Genomic DNA, 25730 nt, shown 5'->3' with positions numbered 1-25730 from the left:
CCATGCTCCCTTTAGCCACAAATTACATGAAGGTGATCCTAAAATACACACTCAAAATTAGTATGTCTTTGAAAAAGTACAGCCTTATCCCTGTTTTCCCTGGTGTTTGCTTAATTGCGAGTGTTAACTCTGAGACTGCCAAATTTATGGAATTGTTCTGACAAGCTAATTGCTATGAAATTTGGAAAAAGTCACTTTCCTCATTCTTTTTTCCTTCATTCTAGGTAACCTGGTCTGATTTTTCTGTAACATGTGTAACAAAAACACATCAGGAGCTTCAGGAATTCCTGCTAAAAGTATGTATTCAAATATGAAAGTAGTGTTTATACATCAGGTTTATAACTTCAGAAGTATTCTAGGAGAGCTGTGATTTCTGAGGTGTAATTATAGAAACAAAAGCATGCCAGCAGATTTTTGTACTTCACAATTGTATTAACCATTTAATTATATATATTGGAATTAAGGATCTTGACAGAAGAAGCAGCCCTGGAGAATGTTTGGGGAGTTTCCCAGGAGGTGATTGTTTGTCTCATCTGAAATGGCACTTAAAGTTTTAATTGAACTACCATAAAACTACCAGAGGAGGTTTTAATATTCCCCACAGACCTCATATATAGGTACAACCATTGGTTGTTTGCTTGTGTTCCTGCTAGAAGGACCTTAAAGAGTATCATTTGTTATGTTTAATTAGTGGGACATAGCCATAAGCATAATAGTTTTTAATTTAGCTGTTGTATTCTTCAGTGGAACAAAGGCTGGCGTATTCATCATCACAAGAATTTCAACTTGAGGAAAATCTAGCAACTATATGTGTGTGTGTGTATGCATGTTTAAAAAAACCAGAAGTTCTCTCAGTTGTTTTCCCCTCTGCTCTGATCAGAGAATACATTTCTGTGCATAGACCATGTGCAGACCCCATCCGTGTGATGACCTCGAACTGTATGTTCATTGTCAGTGTCTAATATTTTGCATTCCACCTATTCTGGGAAATTATTCTATATTTAATCTCTTCCCTACTCAGGGCAGTAATGAGAAATCTGTTTTGGACATGTTTTGATGTTATCTGGGGTCCTTAACTGCAGTGTTAATTGCAAGTGGAAAGCCAGTCACTGTACAAAGGTCATTGTCTTGTTCACTGTTTAAATTATCAACATTGTTTTCCGGTATTCTGGAAACTAAGCAGTGATTATTAATCTGGTTGAATATCTGGTTCTAAGAGTTCCCCGAGCTTGGTTTCGGGGGATTTAAATTCTGGATGGCATGTCTGGTTGCACGTGGGTTATCCCACAGCTTAGGGTACATGCGTCTGCACCTGAAGAAAACCCTAAAAACAGCATTTCATACAGGGTCCTGTGCAGCTCTTGGATGAACATTCACATGCATGCCCCCATTCTCCCACATGTGTAACATCAGTGTCTGAAATGGACCTCCTAGAACCTACTTGCTTCCTGGAGGAGCCAGGAAAACAGACATGGTCCAGAGTGTTGAAGAGTTGTGCTGTTTGGCTGATGTAGGGTGTTTGATGTGCTGGCTTGTGTGTTCCAGCAGTGTCTAGGACATGGCAGAACAAGAAGAAGGCAACCAGAAGTTGCTATGAGCTTCCTGAGGTCTTCTGTGGAAAATGTGCTAAGCTAAAAAGTACATTTGGTTTGATAGCTGTAGGTATAGAAGTAAGAGAGAATTGTTAAGTAAAGCAGGACAGAACTTAATTACTTTAAAAAGCATAAAGCACAAACATCCACTTCATATGCCCTTGTATTTTGGCTTTTTGTTGTCCTTGTTCCAATCTACGTGGCATTGTTAAATGCTCAGCTTCCTAGGGACAGAAAAGAATGGTCAAAATACTTGATGGAAAATTCCAATGCTGCATATGATAGAAATAAGGTAATGGTAAAAATTGTTTCAGAATAGAGGCGTTGTTGGGAAAACTAAGGTAGTAAATGGCACAACTTGGATGCTTAAATTAAAGGCTGGCTTCTCTTAGGTGATAAGCGTAAAAAATTTTTGCAAGTAGGAAATTACCCACATATGTGGAAGGACTAATAAGCTTGTAAGTCAAGGCTGTCCCATTACCTTAAGCACCTAATCTTGGGTTGGTATAACTGAATCTTTAACTACAGAAGGAATTGCATTCCTTTTAATGGAAGTTTTAAAGACAAGAAGGTAACTGTTTCCAGAGACAAATCTACATACAAAATACTAGGATGGGAGATTTGATCATTCCTACACTTCCGCAGTAACTTCCTGGTACCTTGTGGCTAGCACTGACTAATTCTTCAGTCAGAGTTCCTCAGTAATGCATATTAAAGCCAAAGGGTCTGTTAAGAACAGCTGCTTTCAGCCCTTTGTGGTTTTAGATCTAAGACATTTCAGGTGTTGTAGTACTGTACTAACATAATACTAACAGCACTTGTCTGTCTGGATTCCAGGAGTTCCTCTTATGTATGTTACCAAGCAATTATCTGTATCAAACACAGCATCCCTTGGTTAGTACCACTTGATTCAGTGAAAGAATTACTGAGTGCTGGGCTGTTATTCCAATAGCTGGATGCAGTATCCAGCTGGCACTCTGGGTCAGGTGTATTCCAGATATGCAAGATGAAGATGCTGCTTTAGTGTAAATTGCTGAGTGCTGTTGATCATAATTGGTGGCAGATGTTAACCACATTAGCAATAGCTTTGAACTTCAGTTAAAAAAAAGCCTTTTTCAGTGGCAGTTTACTCTTAATTGCACCATATTAAAATATTTTTTTAAAACGTAGATTAACAAATTTGATCAGCTTTGATGTACTTAAGTACAATATTTGAAAGTTCTAAAGGTGAAAAAACTTTGTTCTGGGGAATAGTCTTCATTTAAAATAGACGTGCTCTTAAGTAGCAAGCGTTTTGCCTTCTCAACTAGAACATCAGAAGACCTCACTTTGTAGTATTGGCATTGGAAAGTTATAATGAATTTTGATAAGGTGTTTCAGTGTTTATAGCAACTGGGGAGGGACTCGCTATTGATTAATCTCAGTGTTGCCTGCTGAAGTCTAGTGTATTAAATAACTAAAATGGTTTCCTTTCTACTCCCATTTATTTAAAATAGTTTAGTCTAGCTAAGTGATGATAGTGAGTACAGTGCATTCAGTCACACCTGGTTTTTTTTTTTTTGTGTCGTTTTCAGAACTAATTTCTATATGTGAAAGATTTAAAGAAATAAATTATAAAAAAGGCTATAAACTATCCTGAAAAGACCATAGTTATTTGGTAGATTTCCAAATATAATTCTTTTAAATAGAGCTTTAAACAGTTTTATGCCTGGATTTTCTGTGAGTATTTACAGCAAAGTGTTTCTCTTGCAAAACTAGATGATGTTGATTTGTTGTACCTTTGGTGTGTAAAATACATCACTCAAACTGAAACAATTGAGTTTCTTGTTGATACCAAAAGGTATAAAGACTCATAGTGAACAAATATAGTCTTTAAAATGTCAACTACTCATTTTTCACGTTAACCTTTTTCTCAGCTCCCAAAGGAACTGTCTTCTGAAGCATTTGACAAGGCTATTTTAAGAGCACTAAATCAGGGTTTTCAGAAGAGGGAAGAACGAAGGCATGCTGATCTTGAGCCCATAATCAGGTAAATGCTTTAGCAAATAGCCTGAAGTGCATCACCAGAAAAGTGATTGAAGTCAAGCTAGAAGACTTCTATGGACAGTGGAAGTTCTCCTGCCTAAACCAAATTTGCAAAGAAAGTGGGAAGGCAGTGATGAAATAGATACTCTTGACTCTTAGATTTTCTTTAAATTAAGACTTTTAGTAAACTTCATAGAATTACTTCTTTGGAAGTAATTGCACAATAATGAAAATATTTGTCCTAAGCAGCATTATATAGTAATGACTGGCATTTGTGGAAAGATACTACCTCCTTTACACAAGGGTATATTTAGAAATACTAGAAACAGTAACTCAGAGCACATATGTTCTACTTTTATGACAGGATAGAGTGAGAGACAGAATGGAGATTAAAAGGTATAAACTGTAATAGTGAAGTATGTATATAAAATTAAAAGTAGCTCATGTATTTGTAAGAAAATGGCCCATATCTCATGACCTGCTATTTATTGATGAGAGAGCTTGGTGGTCAAATTCTATAACTCAGAACAGTAATATGAATTCAGGTTTGCCTACTTGGTTTTGTTTTTTTTTCCTGGTTTGGTTCAGATACCTTGTTATGTTTATCCTTTTCAGTTAGGATTGTTCAACCTTGTTGAAAGCAAATAATTAATCATGTTAGGCAGTGTCTCTTGAGTTGGGGTAATTGAGGAATCAGGTACTGCTTTTCAAACTCCTACTCATAATGTTCTGTTGGTTCTAGCATTTTGTCCTAATATTTTAGTTAAAGAAGATTTGCAGCCACTCTGAGCCTTAACTACCCCCTTGCCAATTTTTTAATAAATCTTGGTCTGTAATATTTGTCTGTCTTTATTGGCTTGATTGTCAAGCCAAAAATTAATCTCTGTGAACAGTTTTGGCTAATAAACATAGTGGTTTTAAATCAATAAACCTGTTAACAGAGGTTGAAGGGAATGTATTGTAATACAGAAAGGTTGTGAAGCCTCACTGCACAGTAATTGCAAACCCAAGAGACTCACTTGGAAGATAACCTTTGAACATACACAATGTGATAGAGTAAGCAACTGTAATTACAATTTGTAGGTTGTGTTGTGACTATACAGGAATGCTACATGAATAATCTCAAGAGAATAGCATTACTGTATTCAAATTCCTTTTTCTTTCAGTATCAGTTTTAACATAAATACATACTTATTTGGGGGTTTCAATATGTGCCATTTGCCAAAAATTGCTCTCCCCTGCCCCTCCTCCAAAGAAATAGAGCTGGGTAGTGCCTCTTGGCAAGTAATACCTGAAGCCTTTGTGTGTGGGCAATGAAAACCATTAATTGTTGTCCTATTTTCTTATTTGAAGCTAATAAAATTTGTCATTGACATCTTGGTAACTGACTCAGACCAGTACAGAGCAATGTTGAGCATCCCACCCTTTGCTCTTGGAGATAATTGCAAAATTCAAATACTGACCTTATAGGTGAACTCAACTTTGTATTTACTCTTCAAATGTATTTAAGAAAGAGATGAATTATTTTGGGAAAATAAATGTGTTCTCAGTTAAAAAAAAATAAAAAAAGTTAAAATACAGAGTCGAGTGCTTTTGGACTCAATCCAAACTCCTCTTTAATAAAATGTTACAAGTGGCTAAAATGTTTGAATTAGGATGACTCAAAAGCACCTATCTTTTTAAATTCAAAAAAATCATCATACCAATTGCTTATATTGACTGTACTCCAAGCTTACACTAGCATTTAACAGCAAAGCTCAAAAGTAGCTTTTAACATTGTTGAATGTGCAATTTGAAGGGTTTGGACTTCTTAAGAACTGCCTATTTTGCTTTTAAATGGTACTGTAGTACATTTTTGTGTTCTTCCTATGATTCTGTTACTTAGTTTAACAAACTCTCACTTAAATTTCAGGCAGCTATTTTCAAATACATCACAAGCTTTTCTGCAGAATCAGAGAGTATACAACTTCTTCCAATCAATTTCATCAGAATCTTTGCACACTCACAGTAAGAAATATCCTAATACTGTTTTATATAATGAAAAGTCTATAAAAAGCTAATCTTGCTGCTGTGCCTAAGTACAGTTTTACAATTTTTTGTTTGTGTGTTATATTCCACTGGTTGTATTTGAACTCCTGGTAAATGAATAGTTTCTCAAGCAGATACTCATACTTCTGACAGTGGGAACATGCTATGTAGCATCAGCTTGTCTTCTTTTTGTTCTTTCTTTCATTCTTTCTTTCATTCTTCTCTGTACCATCATGCTCTTCAAATAGGCTGTTATGAATTGAATATGCTTGGGTATGAGTATGTTTGACATTTCTTCATTTCACAAAATTTAAATTTTAGAACAAAAAGTTTGAACTGACTCGAAAAATCACATCTGCTTTTTGTTTGTTTTCTTTTGTAGATAAGCATCTCTCTTGATATTTAAACTGAGATTTGTTTTGAGTACATAAATGATGGGATGTCCCTAATTTCAGAACATACAGAATTGTGTACCATCATTTATATTGCAGAGATTTCTTTGGTGGCCCTCTTAACCTACTTGTGTATTACAGTTTGTGTAACCAAAACTTGGCTTCCCTGTATGAATGCCTTAGGATGATGTGATCTTTATTTCCATTTAATCTTTCCTTATTTCAGTGCATGTTACACACCATGACAGTTGAGGCACCGACTGGGAGGCCACTGCCTCAGAAATTGCGAAAGATCTTAGTAGGGAATTGAATAGATTGGAGGTTCCAAACAGACAACTCATATTTGTTTGGGAAAAAATAGAGGAATGACAGCTGACTTCGGTTTGAAATGATGTGTATGATCTGTGAGGGATGTATTCTTTCCATGATGAGATAGAAGCACTTTGGTTACAATAGGAGCTGTAGGTCACTTTGTAACATTTTTAGTAGCACTTAGTACATTCTTACATGACAGTTTTGTGAAAATGTTAAACTAATAATAATCAGGGTAATTGTGGAACTGGCTGGAATTTACTGCTGTAAGAATTGACACCTTTGTTGTACTGGAAGGCTGCATGGGGAGGAAGGAGTTTCCAAAGTCCAGAAAGATTCATGTTAATGATGGGCACACTGGACAGGGTGTGCATATTTTAGACTGTAGACTACATCTGGTTGGGAAGTACTTGCAGATGCATTGCTATACATGGTAGTAGTTTGAAATGGTTTCAAAAAAGAACCAGTGCCAAGTTCCATCAAGACAGTTGACTGGGCAGAAATTATCTGCAAGGTGGGTAAATCAGAAAGAGAATAGACAAGTGTCAGTTCTGTCAGAAGTCTTATAGATTACAAAGTGATCTTAAATGTGAGATAATTTTTATAGTAATAAATAATTGAGTACATGAAAGTTCATGAGGATTTGTCAGATGTAGCATGTATGACAGGATGAGGAACTTAATTGTTTAGCAGAGTAGAGGAAAGACTCAAATGGAAAATTATTTAAGTTATCAAATACCACTCCTAATGTAAAGAGGATGATCTGTTCTCTCTGAATCAGACAGAAAGCACTAGGCTTAACTTCTTATGAGGAAGATTAGGACCAGGGGCAGGCAAGAACCTTGTGATTGCCAGACAAGTCCAGAGTAGTGAGGCAGGTCTGAGGTCAAGGCAGAAAAGCAAGTCAGTAGGTCAGGGTTAAGAACAGGATCAGCAAGATTCATGTCCAGGCACAGGTGTGCCAGCAGTGCACCCTAGGCAAGGGCCTGAGCTCAAATGCAGCTCCTGAGCCAAAGGATGGAGGCTCTGGCTGAGGCATCTTCAGTTCTTTTCCCAGCAGTCACACCCCAGATTGCAAAACTGCAGTGTACCAGATTGGATCTTCACTGTGGGCAGGTGAAGCCCTTGGGAGAGCAGGGAAGAGTTGCAAAGCCCATTGGCATGATTCAGGCCCTAACATTGAGTTAGATATTAAGAAAACATTTGATGAGGAGAATTACTGTATTAGCAGTAATTAGCATAGGTGTTTTTCTTTTGGGAAGGGGGACTAGATGACTTGTCCATGGTAGTTCACAGTCATATTTCCTGTGGTGCAGGCTAATAGAAACTGTACTAAGACAAAAGTACTTACCCCACCTGTTGCCAAAATTGCCTCAGTTAAGTGACCCTTGAGGGCTTTTTTTTTTTATTGTTGGTTTCTGTGTTTATCTAGGTTTCCTGCTTGGGATTCCTGTAATCCTGCACCTTGTTACTGCAAGTTAGTCATAGTTGCATGTTTTGCATGTACTGACAGTGTTGGAAAAGGAAGCATATATTTAAGAAAAAATCTTATCTAGTTCTCGAATAGAACATGCAGAATTAATTGACAGACAAAGCATTTGTGGCTTAAATTGGTCTTCAGTTGCTATACAGAGTCAGCGATAAAAATACCTTTTCACAGAAATACGAAGTTATTTAACAAAACCTATGTGGAAGTAAATTCTCTGTGTGTGAAAGGTCTTCATACCTTAAATAATAGTGGGGCTCTCACACTGAATATTCAGTAAGCTTAATTATGCTGCTGTGGTTCCATTAAGGAAGAAATCGATTAGCTCCCTCCTGATTCATAAATTCAGTTGTTTGGACAATTTTTCAGGTTGGAGTAGACTTTTGATTCCAGCACGATCTCTGGGGATGTAGTATCTTCAATGCAGATGATGTTCAGAAAGATCTTCTTATTAATACTTCAAGCTCCTAAGCAGCAGCTTTCAGATGTTTTTACCTGCACTAACTTGGAACTTTTTGAGGGGAAGAGTAGACTCTTAGAGTTAGATTATGAAAGAAGTTAATCCTTTCTTAGAGCACGGAAGTGGTGTTTTTGCAAAAACTGTTAATATTATTCTTACTTATTTTATTTTTCATCCTGTCTGGCATAAAAAGGCAAAAATGATGTGTGAAGACTGTGCTAAGGGCACTTGAAGACTTCATCCCAAATTAGGTCACTTTTGGCAGATAAATGATTTGACAGTGCAGGAGTGTAATTTGTTGCAGAAGAATGCTAGTAACTATCATTGCTCTCCTCCCATTTCCTGTTGTAACACAAAATGATTATAAAGAAAAATCTGACGTGCAGCATAGTAGGAATATCTCTAATAATTATCACAATCACAGCCTTTTGAAATTGTACCATAGCATTACAATTATTTTCAACACTATTTTCTTCAAAATAAAAGTATCTCTTAAGAGCCTTTACTCTTGGAGATGGCCTGCTTTGACAAGTATTTAAATATTTAAATTGCTGCCACATGCCAACCAGTAAGTTCAGTCTTCCATTTCCCTAGCTTCCAGTTTAGTGCAAACATTCAGGAACTGTCCAGTTGTTCAAGATCTATAAAGTTACTACATGAACTTTATTCTCTGCAGGTAACTTACAACCCTCTTTGAAGACGGTTAAGACAGCAGAACACTTCAAGGAGGACAGTTCAGAAGCTTCAAGTCAGGAGGAAGGTAGTTGTGTACTCAAAGGTGGTTCATGGAGATATTTTACCACACTCAGTTCTGGAAATCATACACTTGACTGATTTCTCCATTGGTATAAAGTGTTACAAAAATTGAATTAAATCTGCTATGCAAATGAAGAATTTTTGTGTACTTTCAGCAGTTACCTTAAGAAGTTGTTCTATAGCTCAAGAAGTGGCAGCATTCATAGACTGCTTAAAGGCAGAAGTTCACAGCTGTGTTGAACAACCAGGAATATATACCTCACAATTTACATGAGCCAAGATTATTTATAGACTTTCATGTTTTTACCTATTTGTTCTTCAATTACCAGGGTTCAGAGTTAAGTACAGTATTTCAAGGGTATTTCAAGAGTATTTCAAGACTGTTTTACATTAAATATGCCAAATTTGTCTAGCTTCTAATTTTACACAGAAAGGAAGCTCAAGTTTTCCTCTTCTTGTTCTTAACCTATGCTGCTTTGATACTCTGGGTGGTTAGTAAGGTTGGGACTGTAGTGAATATTGATTACAGTCTGAAAGCTTGTGTTTTTCAAATGCCTCAAAAACAGTTCACACATGGAAGCAGCAGCCTGGTGACTGGTCAATAATTTCATTCTGAAAGGAACAGCAAGCCAGTTTTGCATTGTTTTTAGAAGGAAACAAGTATAAGCTCCTGGTCAGTGGAAAGAATAGGAAAGGGAACTGATAGGTGAACACAGACCACTGAACACTTACTCTGGCTTTCAAGTAATGACAGCACTCTTATCCTCTTTCACATTAATAATTCATTAGAAGTTTGCTGTTGAATTTCTGTGGATTCAGTAATCTACATATGCAGTTTGAACAGCTTTTTCTTGTGTTGATAATCATTGCCATATTCTTAAGAGTTCAGAGCACACCAAGTAAATTTACAATCTATTACCCAAAAATAGTCTTTTATATACTGCTCTTAAAAATACATGTCTCTTCATCTTCTGAAACTACAAATGCGTTTCAGAACACCTTTTGTGCCATTTTAGTGGTTACCAGAAGTTTAAAAATAATTTTTTTTCTCAAATTTTTAAACTAGAATTTGAACTTAGGTGTAGCATTGACAGGAGTTCAGACAAAATCCTAAGTACCAAGAATACTAAGATCATCAATAGTTGGAATTAAGGAAAGTTGCTTTTGTTAAAATGTAATAGTTGCCTTAAAAAAAGGGTAGACTATATCTCTGAAGTTCGCAGTTTTTCTTTGTAGACTCTTAAAATGGTTTGGGTTGGGTTGGAAATCTTTTAAGTTCCAACCATCTGCCACAGGCAGGTAATCGTCCACCATACTGGATTACTTGGAGCCCCACCCAGCTGAGCCTTGAGGCTGTATCTCTTTTTGCCAGGTGTAATTTGCAAAGCTTTACTTGCCTAGTGAATTTTCAGGTTCAGAATGCAGTACTTTAGTGTAGGACTTGTCTTCGTTTGCTAGTCAGAATGTGTGACATAGTTTTGAGATTAATTTCAGTATTCAGAAGAAATAACAAAATGTTGTATTTTTTTCTGACTCATTCCTTTCTTCTCTTTCTGATCTTTCATACTGGGTGATACTCAGTCATGCATTCAGTGCTTAGAATTAAACATAGAGGTGAGCAAACATTGGCATTGTCATAGTTCCTCTCTTTCTGTTTCATTCTTCTGTGAAATGGAAGGTAAAGAGTCTTGTTTATATAATCTATGCAAATTGATTTGTCTTCTATGCAACACCTGCTAATATCAGCACTGTAAATTAAGCCTGACCTGTTTAATGGAGATGTCTTCTGCTATGTGCCTGGTAGTGATGGAAAGTTGAATTTGCTAGATTGATTTAAAAGATTAAATGGAATTTCTGTTGAAGTTATGCTTTGGTTTTTTTCAGATGTAATGCAGCACACAGCAGTTCACAAGAAACATAATGGAAAAAGTCCTGTTGCCAAGTAAGTACTAGGGTGTAGTGTGACCATGTTACATGTCTGAACTTCCATTTGTTGGTGCTTTGAGAGTATGTGTCCTTCTAGATTAAAGCTTCTTTGTGGAGCTTTTATTTGTTTGTGGTGGGCTGTTCTGGTCTTATTTTTATAATTTAGGAGGTTGTTATTAACTTTTGAACTATTAGAAAAATAGTTCAGAAGACCCTATTTCTAAATCTGCAGGTCTAGGTCATTTGGATAGCTCTTCTTTCCCAAATTTTGTGGATCTTCACAATTTGAATTGATGTTTTGATTTGTGTTTATAAGATATGCCATAATTTGTATGGCGTGTATCTTTCCTATGTGTACATACCCCCCTGCTTGTACTGAAAATTTCCAGTGCTATTGATTTGAAGGCTAGGAAACCTCAAAGAGGAGCTTATAGGAGAAGGCAGTCCATTCTTGCCCTTGCTTACTGGCAGATGCACGCACACCTCTCTGGTTTGTGTCCATTGGAAGTGGAAGCAGTTCCTAACCATATTAAAGTAGTTTATATATGCCTTCAGATTCCTGAAGTACCTAATATGAATTCACTCGTTAATGAATTTTGATTAAAGACTTCAGATATGTTTGGACATAGTTGTGCATAATTCAACTAAATCAAGGGAAAGGAATGGATACAGATTTTATTGTGATTTACAATTTTGTTCACTGTTGATTTGCCTGTAAAAGGTATTTGTCTTGTAGTGAAAGTTTACCTGGAATTCCAATAATTGGATATAAACATAGCGCAGAACAGTGTTGGTTAAAGTCCAGAGATCTTTACCAGACAAAATTCTTGTGAACTCACCACAAGACAACTTAGTGCTTTTTGTCTGTTTTGGTTTTAAACTGTCCTACTTTCAGCTTATATTTCCTCAAGAAGAAAGTGTAAACTTGACAAAATCTGTGATTATAACAGTGGATATACAGTCTACTACAAATCAATCAGATCAGGATCCAAATTTACTAGCTTATGGTTATTAATAAAGAAATTGTCTTTTTTTTTAGTCATTGTATAATGAATTACACTAAGGCTGACTGTAGTTTAGGATCTGTCTTTCAAGTAGGAAGAGAGGGACAGACATTTCCATAAAGTTCTGAGAAAGAAGCTTCTTTAGCTAACTATTATTTTCTGTTTATCTAAGAGGGGAAAATATATTTACTCCTTGACTGCTAGAGGTCTGTTAGTCCTTTCCTGTTTGGTTTATGTGTCTGTCTCCTTAAAATCTATGCCTTTTGTTTATGGGTTTGTAAAGAAATGGCACTGAATGGAACTTTTCTGTTATAAATATGCATAAAGCTGTTTAGAGTCACAAGCAGTTCATCTCAAATAGCATTGGTACATTGTGCATCTGTCTACCTCTTGTTTTCATTCAGTATTGCAGCCTTACTCTTGGAAAGTTGAAAAATTTACTGGTAGCAATGAGATCACACATAGAAAACAAAAACTTTAGTAATGTTACAGTTCCCATGAAATGACTGCAAATTTGGCAGTGAAATAATTTACCTCCACTTGGCAGAAGTTTCTAAAGTGACCTTACTTCTGTCTTTGCAGTTGGGGGTTTATGTCTGTCTTTTGGGACCTTGGGTTCTTGCCATTTTCTTAAATTTTTTAAAATATTCTGTTGTATATCTTTTAAGTAGTTTGAGCCCTTACTCACAGAGATATTTTGTAGGTAGCTACTGGAACTTGAGCATGTCTTGTGCTTTCCAGTGAGCTGAATTTCTGCCATCATGGAACTGAGTAACATTTCATATTGCAGTAACTTTTGTGAAGCAGCTTGCCAGCAGCCCTGAATTCAAAGGCACTTTCAATTATCAGCATAAGTATTTAGATAAGAATTTTAAAGTGTTAACTCCTTTTTTTTCTTTTTTTCTTTTGCATCCAACCTGCAGTAAGGCATAATTTTGTATGAGATATGAAAAGGTTATAGGTCCTTGTGCCTTACTGACTCTGTCAGGACCCTGACTATTTTCCAGCAGCTTTAGTTGACCAGTGGTCTCAGACCTAGTTCAATATTTCTTCTGACCGGCTGCTGTAGAGCAGAACTTCAGTGGACATCATTATAAAGTCCAAAGTAAATGCCAAGTGTAACTCCCCTCTCGCAGCACTACTCAAAACTAGCTTTCCTGGAGGTAAAAATGCAAAGCAAGATGACCATTTCGAAATTGAAACAAACACAGCTGCAGTATGATCTGTAGTAACTGTGTGCTCCATTCTTTAAATATCTCATGAATTCTGAAACAGGGTTTAAAAAGTAATTCCAGCTTTGTCATTAACGATAAGGAAGAAAGAAGATGAATTCAGACTACATTTCTGTCTGGAAAATTGCCACATGTCTGGTATGAAAATAGCAAAGTTTTTGTGTTATAGAAATATCCAAGGAAACTGCCCTCAGTTACTGTTTTCTACAAATTCTGTTGTTCTGAATTTTACATCAAATTATAGTAGACAAATGAAAAAAGAACTCCAGGTATTATCAGATCATAACCTTAAAGCACAAGAACTGCTGTAATTTACATCTTTTAAACCTCTTGAAAATTCCTAGGGTTTTCTGAAAGCAAAATTTCCAACATGATGCAAAATATGTATGTTGGTAAGACAAGCCTGCAAGTTTGTTCACATCAGCATAACTTTTGGGGCTTTTTCTTTTCTTTTCAGCAGCACTAGCAGCGCAAAATGTTCTTCACTGGATAGCCTTAACATTCAGCACTCAGAGCAGAATGGGGTAATGGACTGGAGGAGGAAAAGCTGTATTGTCCAGCAGCACCCAGAGCACTGTACTAACCTACTTGACCAGGTGTGTTGCTGTTTATTCTTTAAAACCATATTCTGAGAAACTTGAGAAGATTGTCCACTACACACGATGAGATTTAGCCTTAAAAGATGACAAGTGCTCCTAATATTGTACAAAATAAGTGTTGAAGTTGCTACTGACTTACCTTGATTAGAAAACCCTTCATAATTCCTTACCACACTCTCAGAAAGCTGAATGTTTTGTTTATGAATTGGTAAATAAAATTCCCCAGGAGAATGTAAATAATCAGAAAAGTCTAATGTTAATTTCTGATCAGGCACTTTGCTATTACTGTAGCATTGTCATCAGAGAAGATTCCAGAACGCCTGGGCAATTTCTGTTATTGCAAGGAACAAACTAGAAACTGTATTAGTAGCTAAACTGTATTAATGCTACAGTAGGTACAATAGGTTAAACATATTCTTTCTGTCTTACCTGCATTATTTAAGTAATAATTTTGAAAAAAGTTTATAGATAGATGCATATACACTTTTTCTGGGATTTGTGTCTCTTCAATGCTCAATCTCATTATGACTATAGGTAAGCAGAATAATTATTTATAAATAAAATTATCTACTACTGAATTTGGGGGAAGGAAGCTTGCTTACTGCTTATATATGAAAAACACTGAATGTTAGAATTGTTTGATATTGCTCTCATTTATGTTTGGAATTTGGCTATTGGTTGTTATGTGTGGAATAGCAAGCCAACAAAATTAGTTTTCTTTTTTCATAAAGCAGGGTAGTGAATTGAGGTTGGCTTCTAAACATGAAATGGTAGGCTGCATCAAAGCTTGAAATACTGCAAATTTGAAGGAAGAAAAAGGTTAATTTACTAAAGCAAAGGAAAAGCTATTTAAAGGAAGTCCAAATACAGTGATTTGGACAGAGATTATTTCAGAATTTTCATAAATTTTACTTTCTTGCCAAATATGAATTGTTAATAACAGTTATTGATAGCATACTTTAAAAATTGTGTAGGTCCTATGTTTTTTCTTATGCGCTTGTATGCTGTATTCTAGAGTTCAGTTTAGCAGCTTAAACCTCCAGTTTAAGGCTAGGTACCTGCTTGTCACTATGTAGAAATAATTTGTCACATGTAATTCCCTCCCCCAACTATCAAATAATTCAATTTATATCAACAAATTTTATAGCTCCTTAAGCTTGGCGATCGGCCTTTTTAGCAGGTATGTGATGAAACACATTTGTTTTTATCCTCTGGAGGAAGAACAGCATGCAAACAATAATTTGATTGATATCTCTGGCATACTTGCAAGTAGTAATTTGCTGAATGTTTTGCTGATTCTTGTCTAAACACAAGACATGATACATTATTTCATAGGCTCAGATGCACTGAACAAGTGGTTCTTTGAGTGATTATAGCACCCGTGAGCCCACTACTCTTGGACTTGTGGACCTGTCAGTCTAGAAGAGGTGTTGTCTTGGCTTTCATAATTGTTTGACTGGTGTCTTTCTATTTTCTGTCTAGCACACAGTGGAAAAACGAAGTCTGTCTACAGTAAGCAAGAAGAAAGGAAAGCCACAGCTGGAAAAGTAGGTTTCTAATGTAACTGGTAATCCAGAAATGAAGTGTAATGCATTCACTCTGATTAACAGTGTCTGCAGTCAATTAGGTGCTTTCATTTGCTGTGCTGGCACAAGAGCTGGCATGGTGTGAGGCAAGGCTACATAAAAATCCTTATTTTATATTCTGTAAAGAAGTAACTTGAAAAATAGAATTTTAAGTGGATGCATTAATTTCTCAAAATAGCGCTTGGCATTTAATAAAAAGATGAAGGAGTGGAAGTATATTCTTAACCATATTGCCTTTTCCCCTTTATATTTATTTGAAACTCAAAAGATGTAAAGCTGTCCAGAATATACTGAAAATCAAATGAGGGTTGACAGCAACCTTTAACATTATGAAGTGGGTGGTAACTGGCTGAAATGTCTTAATGAACATAATTTGCACATCAGAGGGCTTCAGAACTTGCTGCAGGCTACACAGCTCTTCACTGTGAGAAGTGAAAGCACTTCCACCCTTACCTACTACTCTGCCTACTTCCAAGTTTCCAGATGCTATTATGCTAGACTGGTGTAGGGCTGCATTACACACATCAGCTTTCAAAAATGACTTTACTGTTTGCTGCACCTATTTCTTTTTGCTATCTTTTCTTATATAGATCTTCATTCATAGTGTTGCTGCTTGTAGCTTAATTCCTGGTATAGTGCACCAGCAGCCTCCATTTAATTGTTTATTATTTGTTGTTATATCTATTAGATAAGCATTTCTGGCCTGGAGTCACTGCCTTTGTTTCCAGTGTCATTCCATGTTCATTCATGGTTGGTTATTTGTACTCATGCATTTGCAAAAAAGCCATGAAATTATTTACACAGGGAGAAAGCAAAGAAAACTGACTGCAGGTTGACTAACAGGAGCAATGGAGTTCGAGTTGCAGCATCGCAGCACATCCGTACTGGGACAGCAAAAGGTAAGGTGCTTTTTCCAAAGCTGTTAGTAAGAAACAGAACTTGCAGCTGATTTATTTGAGGCCTTCTGTAAAGGGGAAAGCAAAAGTCTGAAAAATTTCTGGTGCAAGTTGGTATACTGGCAGCCTAATTTGTGCTCTGGCTTGCTGTACAGAACGCACTAGACTCAGTCTTCTGTATCCCGTTGCTTGGAGTGTGTCTCTTCGTGCATACGTGGCAAAATACTTGTCAAGTCTGCATAAGTCAGCTGATGGGCTGGAGTAATTGCAGAAGCAGCTACTGTTGGGCTACTTCCATATGAAATTCAGCAGTCTGAGTGTGTGGACATGGAGCATCTTGCCATTAGTGTGCTCTTTGTAGCCTACTAGTTTGTTCATCTGTTGTGCAATGGCCCACAAGAAATCTGTCGAAAACCTGTGGTGTGAACCATTGATGAACTGTAGTGTTTATATCAGTTGACCACTGAGCTACCACACAGAACTGTGTATGCTGCCCTAGCGGGGTCATCAGTTTAGGGTAATCCTAAATGGAGTGTCTAAGCCAAGACTTGTGTACATCAGTCAGTTGTAAGAAAAACTTATATTTGTGTTCCTTTAGTAAACTGAGTCTTCAAGCTTTATTACAAATTTCTGTAGTCAATGTGCTACCCATTGACTTTGCCATCTTGATGTTTTCTAAATTCCTGCTATCAGTTGTGACCTTGCCTGTCTTACATGTAGTTCTTGTGACGGAAGGTTGACAAAGAGTTTGCCTTTTTTTACACCACCTAATTGGCCTAAGTGTTGAAAGGACTCTTAAAAATGCCTTGTCTTTCTGTTTGTGAATGCTTCCATTTGTGATACAATCTTGATTAAGCTTTTATTCTTTCTTCTCACTGCTTCTCACCTTGGAGAGATCCAGCTAGATACAGTTTGGAATTATTGCTGTGTTTTATGGGCAGGTGTTTTTACCTTCTACAAACAGCATTTGAGTAAAACTTTTAAGAACTCACTGTTCACAAACTTAGCAAAACTAGAATCATTTTGGAAAGCTATAGTTAAGGGCCGTTAAACAGAAAACATACTCTACAGCAGAGCTCTCTGCTGCATGCATTTCTGATAGATTACTGGTTTTGTTGTCAGGCAAAACACACTGAGTTTTATGAACTGACAATGACTTTAGGAGGTGATGCAATGGTGTGTAAGGGGAGACCTTATTACTCTCTACAGCCACCTCACAGGAGGCTGTAGCCAGGTGAGGGTCGGTCTCTTCTCCCAGGCAAACAGCAACAGGACAAGAGGACACAGACCTAAGCTGTGCCAGGGTAGTTTAGGCTAGACATTAGAAAAAAATTAATCACAGAAAGAATGACAGGGCATTGGAATGGGCTGCCCAGGGAAGTGGTGGAGTCACCATCCCTGGATGTGTTCTGAAAAAGACTGGATATGTGGCATTTGGTATCATGGTTTAGGTAGTGTTAGGCATAGGTTACACTTGATGATCTCAGAAGTCTTTTCCAACCCAGCTGATTTTCTGATTCTGCAAAATTAGTAGGGAATGCTTTTCCATAGGAGTTCTGTTTGCTCACTACCCACCACTCTACAGATGTGAAACTGCCTCCTGTGAAATGGTCGGCCAGTTCAAAAAGAAGCTGTAACCGACAGAGGGTGGAAGCCATTAAATCCTGCTCAAAGACGAGCTTTCAACCCACGTATAAACATCACACCGTCTTTTGAGATACTTACTGGAGAAATAGTCTATGGGGAAAAATAACAATCTGAATCTCTGCCTAGGTTTATATATCCAGGCTTGGTTTGAAATGCCCTATTTTGAGTCTGTAATTCTTAACTGCATCATGTTTTCTTTCATTTTTTCCTCCCTATTTTGAGCTTGTCTAAAGCATTAGTTAGTTACCATTGTAACTTTTAAGACTGGATACTTTGTGATTAGCACTTGACACTCTGGCTCTTAGTGATCCCAGGTTCACACTGAGGTTCCGGTTTATATTAGATGTTCAAAGTACTTCTTAAAATAATTTAAGCAATTATGGGTTTAATACAGGAAATTATTTCAAGAATTGAAGCATTAAGGCAACTTTTTGGTGAGCCATCCCAACCTGTTAAACTTCCAGTAGCAATAAAAAATGGGGGAAAATTATTTTATTTATAAATTAGTATAATAATTAGTGGTCTAATTTTTGTCCTGAGGTTTTGCTAACCAAGGTTTTGTGGGCTGAGGTTTCCAGCTTGTGTCTGTCATAGATTCTGAGAGAGGGTGCATTTGTCATTTTTCTTCCCCTCTGAGGCTGTACTTGAAAGCCAAACCATAGTAGCTACCCACTCTGAAAGGTGGTTTCCAGCAAAAGTGTCCCATGATCCATTCAGAATTTAGAAAACAGTTAACCAGTTTTTCAGTTCACCTCTTTTTCTTTAAACAGGATTTGTTGGTTAAAGCCTGTTCTAGAAGAGTGAGTTGTGAAGTGGTGCATTGTTTTGCCGTTGTTTTGCCCTGTCCTGCTGAGTTAGCTTCCTGCCTGTGGTGGTGCTACTGAGGAGCGCTGCAGCTCTGCCAGTGGAAATGCTGGATCGCTACTGTTCAGGGGAAATCAGTGTTGTACTACAGTCCAGTATAAACATCACAGGAATCATTCAGGATCATCATTCTTTACACTGCTTTGCATAAATACCAATTTTCAGTATCACCTTCTTTAACACCAAGGATTCACTCATCACAAATTTAGGGAAGAGACCAGTCCTGAGTGCTGGGAACAGAAGTGATAGGAATAGAGCGGACAGATGCAATTAAGTAGAAACAGGCAAAAATCTCAACTAGTGTGAAATGTGAGAAAACCAAAATAACCTCACTTCCATACACTGAGATCTGACAACTTTTATTTGTAGATGTGAATTTGGATGCTGGATCTGGTCAAGATACGTGTGGAGAAACATCGTCTGAAAGTTACAGCTCTCCTTCTAGTCCACGACATGATGGGCGCGAAAGCTTTGATAGTGAAGAAGAAAAAGACAGAGGTTGTATTTATGGAGAGTGTGCATGAATGCCTTTATTCCTAGACTAATCTCTTTATTGCATTTATTTTAGTTCATTTTTCAGTTTGATTAGGTACTTTGTTTTCTGAACTAGCCACAGAATACATTTTTCTTTGTGGATTTCATGACTGGGCGTTTTGAGGCCTTCTAGCACTGTTTTAATACGACTGAGTTCTAGGTTACTAAACATATATGATAATTTTTTGGCCTCCGTGATATAGCTCTCTTGAGAAATAATGTGGAAAACAGTACAACAATGTGGAAAACTTTGGCCTGAAAGGGGCTGAGTTTATATGAAATTATGGGTGGCATGTCCGGGAGCTCCATCTTTTTGTACTGACAATTTGCTACTCCTTCCAAATTTAAATAATCTCTGTTAATATCTCTCTAGACAGATGCAAATTCCTAATTCACTCTGTGTCCTACTCTTTACATTTGCAGATGTGCACGAGTCAAAGACACAGTAGCTAGTTGGGCAGGGAGATAAAGACAAGTCATGAAGATGGACCTAGCTTAATTTGGATGAATGAAAAGAATCTCAAAGTTGTCACAGTTTGGGAAGACATAACTATCATTCATGTCATCAAACTCAATAGGTTTTATATGGGTAAATGGGTCCAGGGCACGATTCTCTGTTGCTTGAGGTTCATTCTTGTGACTGATAAATGCTTTTGTCCCCACAGATACAGACAGCAATTCTGAGGACTCTGGGAATCAAAATACAACCAGGTTTACAGGCTACAGTGCTGTCAGTTCATCAAATACAAACAAATCATCTGCTCAGATCTCTTCAGTGAATAATGAAAATGGGAGCCTTTCAGAAGATCCTTTGAATGCAAAGTTTCAGCATATTTCCTTCATGCCTGCCTTACACTGTGTGATGCACAGCGCTGCCCAAAAGCCTGAAGCGGTTGTCCCACCACCCATATCTGCAGATGGTAAAACCATGGGAATGCTGGTTACCACACCTGTCGCTGTCTCGCCAGTGAGAGAGGCTGCGAATTCCCCTCCTGCAGGAATGGGCCCGGTGACCTCTGGTGAACCTGAGAAACGCCTTGAGCTCATGGCTTCCCCTTTGCCAGTCCCATCCTCTTTCCTTCCACATTCTGTCCAGCCTGGTAGCCCTGCTTTGCATTTGGCAATACATAGGTTGAAAATCCCCTCTCCACAGGGATCATCAGAAAGTTGCACAGTTAACGGACCACAGCAGCCGACAGGAAACTTAAGTATTGGATCACCAAATACTGCCTTTATCCCAGTCCACAATCCAGGTAGTTTCCCAGGATCCCCAGTTCCTACTACAGATCCCATCACAAAACCTGCATCCCAGGTGGTAGGACTGAATCAAATGGTGCCTCACATTGAGGGAAACCCAGGAGCAATCCCTCAGCCTACCAATCTCAAGGTAGTTCTTCCAGCAGCTGGTCTCTCCACAGCAGCACCGCCACCTCCACCAGCTTCGTACGCTTTGCCAGGCAGCCCTCACGCTGCCAGTGTGTTGCCCAACCAGAATACAAACGTGCTGAGCACTGGAGCAACTTCCTCACCTCCTCAGTCCGCTGGCCTCGGTGTTGGTCAGGTCCAGTCCACTGTTCCTCCTGCAATCCCGACACACACGCCAGGCCCTGCCCCCAGCCCAAGCCCCGCTCTAACACACAGCACTGCACAGAGTGACAGCACATCCTACATAAACGCTGTTGGGAATAATAACACTAACGGGACAATGTTACCTCCGCAGCAGTTGGGATCTGGCCCTTGTGGTTCTTGTGGACGTAGGTGTAGCTGTGGGACCAATGGCAGCCTTCAGATTAATAGCTATTTTTATCATAACCCACTTCATGGACAAGTCTACAGAGTTCCATCTTTCTTCACTCTGCCATCACTTTGCAATGGCAGCTACCTCAATCAAGCACATCAAAGCAATGGAACACAACTTCCGTTCTTCCTGCCTCAGTCTCCGTATGCAAACGGGCTTATGCATGACCCAGTGATGGGAAGCCAAGCCAACTATGGTATGCAGCAGATGGCAGGATTTGGGAGGTTCTATCCTGTATATCCAGCACCTAACGTAGTTGCCAACACAAATGGGTCGGGACCCAAGAAGAATGGGAACGTTTCATGTTACAATTGTGGTGTAAGTGGACACTATGCGCAGGACTGTAAGCAGTCATCCATGGAGGCCAGTCAACAAGGTAATCATGATAACTCCCAGAGGACTTGCTTTTGAGTTTGGTAGTTTCTCTTTACCTTTCTGAATGTGCTGTTTCTGGTCTTGCAGAAAGGTGTGCGTGCGTGTGTATGTTTCGTGTAAATGGTTGTGCACTAGTGACCTGCTCTAAAACTGCAAAGTATCCTATCTCTGCCTGAAAATCTTGTAGAACAGTGCAAGGGAACGGGGCTCACAGTGTGAAGTTAAAAATGGGTTCAGAGCTGGAAAGTAAAATGATACCAGTCCTAAATTGTCATTGTTTTTTCACTGTTTTGGTTTTGGCATTATGTCGAGACTTGCATGTTGTTTCAATTTTCCCATTCCCATTCAGTGGGGTGCTTTTTGAGAGAATTCATTGGCAAAAAAAAAATCAGTTGTTGTTTATAATATGACCTTGGATTCCTTAAACTTCTGAGAATTGAAAGAAAAACCAGTAGACTGGCCATTTGATATTTAGCATTTTCTAGTGCTTACCTTTACACAATCAGCCATCCTTCCATGCCCCATCATGCAATACATTTAACTTTTCAGACAAGTTGTAGCAAAAAGGCAGAAACTGATTGGAGCTAAATATAAAGGAATAGATCCCATTTCTCTCTCTGTCCAGAAGAATGGGGAAAACGCAGGGTTTGCATCGAGCACAATCTATTTTTGATTCTTGCCCTTGTTCCCATTCTGACTTCAGTAGATTGATTGGACCGGAACAGGAAATATGAACCTTGAGGGGACCATCTTTTCATTTTTCCAGTAGAGCTCAAGTCCTATATCTACACTCTATATCTTTTTTTTAAACTTACAGTTCTAGCAAGAGGATGAAAGAAAATAGGATTAAGTCTGAGGACCTACTTTAAAAGGACTGGAGGATGATAGTGCCTTTTGAAGAGCATGTCCATTTTGATACCTTGTAGTGGTTTTGTAATCCATTTTAATTGTGAGCAGTGACTTAGTAGTTCTCTTTCCTGTTTTAGGCACTTACAGACTGAGATACGCACCTCCCCCTCCCCCTTCCAATGATACCTTGGATTCTGCAGACTGAAACAAGTAAACATTGCCTACTTAAAGTGAAGCTTGGGAAATTGGGGGAAGGTGTGTGTGGGAGGGGGAGGTTGGTCTTGTGTTTTGGGACATTCCCGGTTTTATATTCTTTTGGAATTTTTCATTGCTTTTGCACCTCTGTTCCGTACAAAAGAAGAAGGCTGAGTCCCTGGTCTCCTCCTGGTTCTACAAGAGGCTTGCGTAATGCATGTAATTCACACACACAGCCAAACAATCAGACAGAGCATTCGATCCATGCTTTTGCACTGAAGACTTGAGACATGTGCAATGTTTACTGCAGTTTTAAAAATATTCCTCTGACCTCTGACATCACTGGTGGAGCAGTCACATGGTGAAAGAAGAAACTTGGTCATGTTCCCCACCACAATCTTCTTCCCTCCCTCCCTGTTCTCCTTATGCTGCTGTTTTCTTTACTTTCCTTGGTTGTCCACGTGGATTCATTGGACTTGCATGAGTGTTTAGCAGTTCATACAGACCCTGCCCATACTCTAAATTTAATGCTCATGAATTGAGAGGAGATGTTCAAACATCCTATTAGCAGAGTCCAAAGGAAAACATGACAGTGTATGTGTACTATACCTGATAATAATACAGATACGCAGCTCTCGAGGGGCCCAAACAAATGAAAATACATAGAGCAGGAAGGGGCTGAAACTGTGTGGACTGGAACAGATTTAGAACAATGAACGAGCTTAAATTGACAGATTTTTCTTCCCTTGTAGCTTTTTAGCCTGTATGTTCAGCAACAAAGGTGAAAAAATGGTATGAATGTTGTACTCAGTGTGTTTGCATTTGTAATGAAAGTTGACAGCATTTTTTCCTTTTTTAAAGCTATTCTACATCGTGTCAACACAGAATGAACATTACTTGATTGAATATTTTTTTCCTAAACTATTACAGTGTTGCATTGTACTTAGAATGTAAATGTTTTATTTCAAACTGAACAAAAGCTATGGTTTTCTACAAAATAGTCAGGTATTAGTATTAGAACCTGTCTACCAAATAGGAAAGTCACTATTTTATAACAATTTACCACTATGCGTAATTACGGTATAATGTGAAAGACTGAAATGAGTGTTAAGATGGTATTAAACATGTCAGTATCATGAGTAAGTAAGTTTAATGCTGCTGTATTTTTTATTTTATTTTTAAAAGCCAATATATGTACTAAATTGCTTCCAGGTAATATTTGATTTCCTAAAGTGCACTGAGGTTATCTGGAAGACGAGTGTGTTTTTTGACTGCTGCATTCAACACCGATGAACAACTACCACTGTATATCCATAAGGTTTGGCATTCCTCACAGTTCATGGCAGAAATGTTTTTTTCTTAAAATCAGACCCAGTGTCCGGTAGAGGGATGAAATAAAAATCAATCTTTGGTTCAGCTGTCTAATAAATTGCTAAACAAACAAAAAACTTGAAGAAAAAAAAAAGCTTGATTACTACATTTCTTCATAGATAGCATTTATATTTATAGCACCAGTGTACATTTTGAAACTTTTTTCTTGGGGGGGGGGGGGGAAGGGGAGGGAGGTAGATGAAAGCTTTAATTTAAAAAAAAAAAGTTTAAGTAGTAAATGAAAATTATTTTGATTAAAATTTTTATTTGATCTGGGTATTTTTGGACCACTTGAAATGACTGAACTGCGTTTGAGTTGAAGTGAGGGTGTTAAACCACCAATGGACTTGTATTGTGAATTACCTGCCAGTTGTACTTTATGGAACTTATTTTATGATTTAAAATACTGTACTGTAAATAGGAGGTATGTTACCTTCTCTTTATTTGTATGTTTACCATATACTTTGATATTTGAAATGTACTGGAAAGGTCACTTATATTTCTAGAAGAGATTGGATTTTATGCAACCTTTTTCCTTGAATTAACAGCAATAAAAAAAAAAAAGAAAAAAAGTACCTTTGTGCATGTACTGTCCTTTATCACTGAGAATGATGAATCACTGCTGCTGGGTGTAGGGATGGGATGATGGAGGTTTTGGCAAGCTACCATTTTGGGTAGAATTTGTCACTTTTGAGACAAAGCCAAGAGTATTTGACTTAAACTGAGGTCAGTCTTGTGTCTGAAGTCAAGATATTATATCTTGATTTAAACTTCTTTAAGGTATAGGAGATCTCCTGGTTAGAAACAAGGTTGCCCTTGTGTGATAGGCTCAGGACTTGGACCTCATCCCTTTCAGATCAGGTAAGCCTATCCTAACCTGATGGCTCCTGGATTTGGGCTAAAATCCAGGTTAAATGTGCTTCTTTTTTTTTTTTGTTTTACTGCATGCAAATAATGTGTGTCCTAGTCCTGTAGTGAAAAAAAAAAGTGAGACCTTCAGTGAAAAGTGAGATCTGTAGTGAAAAGAAAGTGAGATCTTCTATTTCTAAAATAAATGGAAGGGCGCCAGGAGTTGCCAGGAGTAGGAAAGAAGCTTAGAAAAATTTGCCTGATCAGGGCAGTGGAAGGGTCTGCTAGGAATGCGGTGTCTGGATGTGCTTGGGTTGTGCTTAGGAAGAGAAGAGTACTGAGGACTCTGATCTCACTCTGCTGTAAGGAGAACTTCTAATTCCTACTACTTGGCTGCAGTTTATCCATGGAGCCAAGTGCCACAGACTACCTTGGATTTTTATCCTAGATTTTTTTATCCCCTTGGATTTTTTTATCCCAGAACAACCTACTTCTGGAGAAACCAGTGCAGGTGATGAGGAAGCTGAAAGTTGCCCATGACCCCAACCTTTCTGGCAATTCCTATAATCATGGTGGGGTATTGAACCCAGGAGTCACACAGACACCATCACACAGTTTCCATTACTGCAAGTGGCCCGTGTCCCTTCCTGGACTCCAGGGAGTGCAAATACCTGTCCAAGGAGTTCGTAAATGGTGATACTACTCTGAAAATGCCATTGCTACTTTCAGTGCCATCTTGAGTTGCTCGTACACCCCTTTGTCTCCATACTGCAAGCAACCTTGCCTTTGACAGATCCTGGCTGGACTCAAATCAGAAGTGTGAAAATACATTCCCTGTGGCACAGCAAACAGCAGAAACACCTCATACTTGTGGTGCTTGATTTGCTGGAGAGCTGCCAGCACTTGTACCTGGCAGTCCTCTCTTCTCTGGCTGCACCACTGCTGTCTGTGCAA

General features: G+C 38.1%; 1 protein-coding gene across 2 annotated transcripts in view; it reads left to right on the top strand.

Annotated features, from left to right (window-relative positions):
• Positions 1-24502, top strand: part of ZCCHC2 (zinc finger CCHC-type containing 2) — a 44522-nt gene extending 20020 nt beyond the window's left edge. Inside the window, exons 4-14 of one of the 2 annotated variants that reach the window (XM_066559309.1) lie at positions 225-296; positions 3509-3621; positions 5530-5624; positions 8972-9055; positions 10936-10993; positions 13674-13809; positions 15295-15359; positions 16203-16297; positions 19175-19303; positions 20005-21513; positions 22499-24502. In XM_066559309.1, the coding sequence (XP_066415406.1) occupies positions 225-296; positions 3509-3621; positions 5530-5624; positions 8972-9055; positions 10936-10993; positions 13674-13809; positions 15295-15359; positions 16203-16297; positions 19175-19303; positions 20005-21513; positions 22499-22566 (2424 nt within the window). In that variant the 3' untranslated portion in view covers positions 22567-24502. Of the gene's footprint in view, positions 1-224; positions 297-3508; positions 3622-5529; positions 5625-8971; positions 9056-10935; positions 10994-13670; positions 13810-15294; positions 15360-16202; positions 16298-19174; positions 19304-20004; positions 21514-22498 lie in introns of both variants that reach the window. The other variant, XM_066559300.1, reaches the window with a different exon arrangement.
• The last annotated feature ends 1228 nt before the right edge of the window (positions 24503-25730 follow it).

Source organism: Molothrus aeneus, chromosome 1 (genome assembly GCF_037042795.1).
Source record: "Molothrus aeneus isolate 106 chromosome 1, BPBGC_Maene_1.0, whole genome shotgun sequence".
In the NCBI taxonomy this organism is placed as follows: Eukaryota; Metazoa; Chordata; class Aves; order Passeriformes; family Icteridae; genus Molothrus; species Molothrus aeneus.
This window is presented reverse-complemented; position numbering and strand designations above follow the sequence as displayed.